The 6,523-nt window shown below is 37.3% G+C and overlaps 1 protein-coding gene across 1 annotated transcript in view; it reads left to right on the forward strand.

The window, feature by feature from the left end:
- Nucleotides 1-4,876, forward strand: part of ca4a (carbonic anhydrase IV a) — a 28,234-nt gene extending 23,358 nt beyond the window's left edge. The window contains exons 7-8 of the mRNA XM_072242887.1: nt 412-575; nt 1,144-4,876. Coding sequence (XP_072098988.1) covers nt 412-575; nt 1,144-1,320 — 341 coding nt within the window. The 3' untranslated portion in view covers nt 1,321-4,876. The remainder of the gene's footprint in view (nt 1-411; nt 576-1,143) is intronic.
- The last annotated feature ends 1,647 nt before the right edge of the window (nt 4,877-6,523 follow it).

Raw genomic sequence — 6,523 nt, forward strand, 5'->3', positions numbered from 1 at the left:
CCTGAATTTCAGTAAACCCAAACCATCATTGTACATATTCAAAGTTTTTTGCACCTATACCTTCCCCCCACCAACTAAAAGCAGGTGTTTTTTGAGATTTCTACAATTATAAAATCAACTTTTTTGGGAGTTGAAAACTTATGGCATAGGAATTTGAATTATCCAGCATCACATCATGTGTTCCCTTCTGTTTAAGTTAGAGTCCAGCACACACAATTAATACATCCATAGAGTCTTTAGAACTCCTGTTTTAAGCAAATTCACGGCTCATTGAAACAGTGAATGAAATAATTCATCTTGTTTGAAATTTATGTTCTATCCTTTTATGTTGGACAGTGTAAAACTGAAAATCGTTGATAAGTTGTTTTGATATCATTATAGTAGCCCTTTTCTTTCTCTGCTACTTTTTAGGCTCTACTTCCAAGCTGAAACAATTTTCATTGGAAAATATGATTCCCGATAAAGAAAAGCTTAAAAAATATTACCGTTATCAAGGCTCATTAACGACTCCTGGTTGTAATGAAGCAGTGATTTGGACAGTGTTTCCAGAACCCATTCAGTGGAGCAAGAGTCAGGTATGGCTTATGCATAAGGCATCTGCATCTTAAATGGACAATCCCTTGTTATTAAATGGTGACACCTGGCTCTAGATTCTCCCAAAAGAAGAAGCATCCTCTGTACATCCACCATGTCAAAGTATCTAGTACGATTTTAATCAAGTCACCTCTTATTCTCCTGAACTCCAGCAGATATATGCCTGGGAGAAATGGGATTGCAATATGAGTTGATGGTGAATGACATCCTGCTGTATTCTCAGAGACTAGAATTTTGGGTCGATTAATTTCCTTTGCCATGGAATATGGCTATTCAATCCAATATCATTTTTATTGCAGAGGAAGTTGATCTCTATTTGTAAGACTGGTAAATTTGCTTTTGTTTTGTAGCTGTGGATTGCATGTTGCAATGTCCATTTCTTATCCACCTTAACACCGTTCAGTGTGGATTATGCCATATAATAATGCATGATTTGTTGAGCTTTCCATTTTTGGAGTGAAAATTTCATGAAAAAATGATGTACTGAATTTTTTAAAAAGAACTACTACTTGAAAACTTAACGTGATATTATCTTTGCTTTATTTTCAGCTCAATAAATTTCCTGAAAGTCTCTTCTTCAGTGGCTTGAAACCCATGGTTAAAAACTTCAGAACGGTTCAAAATCTAAATGGTCGCACGGTCTATGTTTCAAATTCAGCTGTTAGGTCTTTTCACGTTGCACTGCTGTGGTCTGTACTTGTCTGGGCATCTGTATTATTTAACTGACCAACCTAAAGATTCGATTCATATGGAGTTTCCTCTCCTGCCTCACGGATTTAAAAGGAAATCCCAGTAATAAAATTTGCCAAACTCTACAGGTTAACTCTAAGCAACATTTGCCTTGCTGTTAGAAGGTTCCCGAAGGGAAAATGAGTAAGATAGTCTATCCTCTTGTCACTTTACTCTACCAGCACAGTTCCATGATAGGAGGTACTCGTAGACTTGCTTATTATTTTCAGAGAATGTGCGGGGTGGTATAATGGGGGCTGTTTAATCAAAAAAACCTTATTAAAACATGTTTGGCTTCAATCAACTGATGCTTTTCTAAGCCAAACAAAACAGGAAGGCACTTTAAGTTGTGATAAGTTAAATACTTGCAAAAGAAAGGAAAACAAAGCATTTGAACACCTACAATATGTTTTACTTCCTCAAAGGAGCTGGTGATTTTGTTCAGCTTCAGAAAGAGCAACTGTCTGTACAATTGTCACAAGTTGCTTTCACCCTTTCATTGATGAAGCCGGCACAGCTTCATAAGGGAAGACAGTGAAAGTAATGAGGGCTATGGATTGTGGGACAGTGGTAGTGAGGAAGGTTTTTTTTACCTGTTTCAGAAAGATGTCAGGGTGATTTTAATTCAGGAAATGACAAAGTTTGACCCTGGGGAAAACTGAAAAGAGGGATGCCAGTTGTATGGAGACTGGAAAATCTGGGATTGGGTAATAGAGTAGAGGAGAGCAACTTTCTCCTTTATGTGCTGATTTAGAATACAGTAGTAGGAAGCTGAGGGTACTACATATACTTGAAAAGATAAAAAATATTCAGGGCAATAAGGATCAAGGCTAACTGGAGATTTAGTTCAAAGGTGCAATGCGTTCCAAATGGCTTCCTTCCATGCTGAAAGATTCCACTAGTTCAGGACAGAATTCTTAAGAAATTTGGAAATGCAAGAGTGCAGAGCCTGGAATTTGGAGCAGGGCAAATAAAGTAACTGGAAGAATTCAGTGAGCTGAGCAACATCTGTGTGAGCACAGAGGTTGTGGTTCTGTACCTGGTCTAAGATGGCCGGAGTATAGAAGCAGGAGCAAGAGTAGAGACAGAGGCTGGTAGGTGATGGGTGGACACAGATAAGGGAGGAATTGTGGGCAGACGGAACCATATAGGAGAGGGGAGAGGACAGCACAGGAGTCAAGGGAGAAGAAACCCTGGTGGATAGGTTTGTGGGTGTTGGGGCAGATGGAACCTACCCACCAGGGTTTCTTCTCACTTGGTTCTCCTTTGTTATTCTCTCCCCGTCTTCTACCTGGTTCCATCCATTATATCTTGGTGCTCCCTTTCTCCTCCCCATCCAGTTTCATCTGCCTAATTGTCCTCCCGTCCTATCTCTTTCCACCAATTACCCACCCAGCTTTGTCTCATCCCTCGCTCTTGCTCCTTTATACTGGCTTGCTTCCATTAAAACTCCCATTCCTGAAATATCAAGCATCCCTTTGTCTTTACAGCTGATGCATAACCCGCTGAGTTCTCCCAGCAGTTTAGTTTTTTGTTTCCAAGGAATTTCTCTGGAAAACTGAGACTAAACTCTTTGTGGGGTTCTGAGGGCCCAGTGTGATTACTCCTTGCCAAAACAAAAAATCTTGAGTGATTCTATAATATTCTCACCTATTCGCTTACATACTTGAATATTCTCACTTGATTTTACTACGTAGGAAATCTTATGCTGCATCCCCACTCAGAGCTGAATTAAAATTCACACCGGAATCTGCCATTGACATTAGACATGCATTCAAAACTGATCCTTATGAAGGAGACTGCTGGCTTGGGAAAGTCAGTCCTATATAAGGTTGAAACTGATTACAATATATTGAGATAGAATTGAATATGTTGGGATTCTTCAATCTCGTTAAGTCATAAGTAGATTTATTTTAAAATTCAAAGCGCTAATATAATAAATATCTTTTTGAAATGCCTGCCTTAAGTTTCCTTCTAGAATAGATTTTTGTTTCTGGAATTGCTTCACTTTGCTAAATGTTTTAATGTGATGCATTCATTTTGTTTTTTATGGAATTGACGGTAAGCTTTTCATAGTGGGTATTAGGTATAGACTTGGAACTGAAGAAATCCATGCTGAACAAATTGGAATTGCTTTAATTTTTCATCTGTTTTTCTACTCTCAAAACCACCGTTTAGGAACTGACAGTTAACTAAGAAAATATATAATTAAAAATGTATCCAGTTTAATCTTTGTCAGCATTAACTTTAAATAAATATGTAACTGCACTGGTGAGAAGTATTGCTCATTGCAGTGTCCCAAAATGGTGCAGTTACACCAGCAATTAGCCTTTTGGAAAACTATTCCATTCTTCAATCATGTTTAATGCAATTCTTCCAACTAAAACAATTGCATTTGTAACCTTAATGATAGAGTAGGTAAAAAGAGGAAATAAAATTTTATACTTGAAATTAATTTTTCCACTTATTTTAAAATAATCAGTAATACTTGTTCACATAAACTTTTGAAAATGTTGTAGGCTGTCTCTTGTAGGTTTATTAAATGTGGTGCGGTCTCCCATTGTTGACTGATACATGATTTTTTTTTCTTGAATGGTCATTTTCATTGTTTTAGCCCAGAACAATGCCAGTTTTTTTTTGGTAAAATCAGTTAGGAAGTCTTTTGCATAACCCAGGTCATGTTTAAATCTGTACAGCCTTTGTACTCACACCAGGATCTGAGTTTGAGTTTCGAGAAAGGTTCTGAGTGATTAACAGGATTGTCACTGGATATTGTTTGTTCACCAGTGCTGAGATACTTTACCTCATCGCAGTATCTGATTGAACAGCATTTATGGAGTTCTGAGAACTATGAGGAATGAGATTAGGCAGGGAATAATCTTTAAAATAGAAGAGAAATGATACTGGTCTATTGTAAGCAGATAAGTTACAGCAGGTTGTATTGAGTTTAGTCAGTACTGTCCTCAGTAAGATCAAAATTCCTTAATGTGAAAGAGGTTGGGCTGCGTCAGTAATATATATGCCTATGTATTTATCCTTTGTGCTCAGGAAACTGGCTTTCCTTAAATATATAATGCATGCATATAACATATACATTGACTTGTGTGATAATAATTGCAATTTAGTTAATTTCAAGCATGGAGGTTCTCTAAATGTAGATACAGAAGGAATTTCTTTTCATGCACTACAGAATGATACAATTTGGATTGTACCAGAGTCATCTCAAGAATAGAAGAACATTGCTGACAAAAAAAAGTTATGGGCTCAAACAAGAAGAAAAAAATAATCCGTCCAGTTCTGTTCTTGTCTGGCGAGAGTGGCCGAGCCCAAAGTAGTTGATTTTTTTTTCCCATGTGCTTTCTAAGTGTACTGTTGCAAACTAACACCAGAACAATATCTTTCAGAACAAGTGTGGTTGATTTCCTCTTTTACCTATATTGGAGAAATATATTTTTGTTAGAATTTAATGTTTGAATAAGAATTATAAAATAGTCAATGTTCTCAAATTGTACTGTATATTACTGGGAAGTTATGGCAAATTTGGATCCTGTACAAACTGTATGCAATAAAGAACTCATGTAATATTTCTGTAGCTTTTGAACTTGTACAAAAATGTAAATAAATTTTTATAACTACTTGTAATGTCGTTGATGGAGTGACTGTTTCTCAAAGTGATGTAAGAAATGTATAACTTATTGATACATAAATTGAAAACTATTGTAAAAATGTAAAACTTTCAAAACTCAAGTAACGTAAGTTTGTTTTGACATTTTCCTTTTAAAACAGACTGTATCTATGTAATAACTAAATTAATTATTTAATCTTGCAGAGCTTCTTGACTGGTTAGAATGACATATTTTTTGAAACATGATGAGCATCCCAGATCCTAACATAACTTTTCATTTAAAATTGGAGAAACTGCTGTGCTTTCTACCTGACAAGCTGTCAATAATGAATTTGTGTGAGTTATGTATTTTGTATCAAAGCCATAAAACATAGGAACAGAATTATGCCATTCAGCCCATCGAGTCTGCTCTGCCATTCCATCATGACTGATTAACTATCCCTCTGAACCACATAACTTTTGACATCCTTACTAATCACGAACCACTCAACCTTCACTTTAAATATACCCAGTCACTTGGCCCACACAGCTGTCTGTGACAATGTTTTGTAACCTCAGAAATTAGTTGAAAGAAAAACATGGGGACTCGGGAAATGCGTGTCTACTTTGTTTACTTTAGTGAGGCTCTTATATATGATGTGGTGGTGTAATGACATGTGCCATTCACATACTTTTACATATAACCTGTAATTATCTAAACAACAAAGAATGCTTGCTCAAACAATAAGTCTACAATATTACTCAAATATAACTAAACTTTTAAAGACACAACACTCCTTGCTGCTTAGCTATAAACTCTTAACTCAATACAGAATACATCTCAACTTGTGTATATAGACATCCACAACAGAATAAATTTCAAATTGTCCTATTCAGGTTTAGAGATTTCATTGCTTTGGAGGATTACTGTCTTGTGGGATAATGTCTTTCCTGACAAGGGGGTGGAGGGATCCCTCTGCTTGGCAGGTGAGACTTTTGGCTGTGAAGCGATCTCAGATTCTGGGACCTCCTTTGTGGAGTCTGTAGGAGTCGACTCTGGGACTGCAGGAAGTGGTTCTGACAACTCTGGCCACCTTTCTTCTCCAACAACTGACTCTGCTGTCCTCAACTGATCGATGTGTTGTTTCTAGATTATATCAGATGTAATCTCCACTGTGTAGGAGAGTGGTCCAGTTCTGGCCTTAATCTTTCCATGTACCCACTTTTGATCACCTCTGTAGTCCCTTGCAAGGACTGCTTGTCCAGCAGCGAAACACTGAACCTTTTCGCCAAGCCATTTGTATGAGTGCTGCAGTGTAGATGTAATATGTCGTATTCCATTTATTTTCAGGAATGACTGAAACTGTTCCACAGCAAACTGTGGTCTATTGTCATTGACAAAGTGTTCTGGAACACCAGTCCTTGAGAAGAGACTTCTCATCACCTCAATAGTGTGCAAAGCTGTAGTGGGGGCTATTGTGAAGACTCTGGGCCATTTTGTAGCTGCACCCAATACTACCAAGAAATTTGCAACCATGAATTGTCCACCAAAATCCACATGAATCCTCTGCCAGGGAAATGCGGGCCATTCCCAGG

The sequence above is a fragment of the Mobula birostris genome, chromosome 25 (assembly GCF_030028105.1).
Source record: "Mobula birostris isolate sMobBir1 chromosome 25, sMobBir1.hap1, whole genome shotgun sequence".
Taxonomy (NCBI): Eukaryota; Metazoa; Chordata; class Chondrichthyes; order Myliobatiformes; family Myliobatidae; genus Mobula; species Mobula birostris.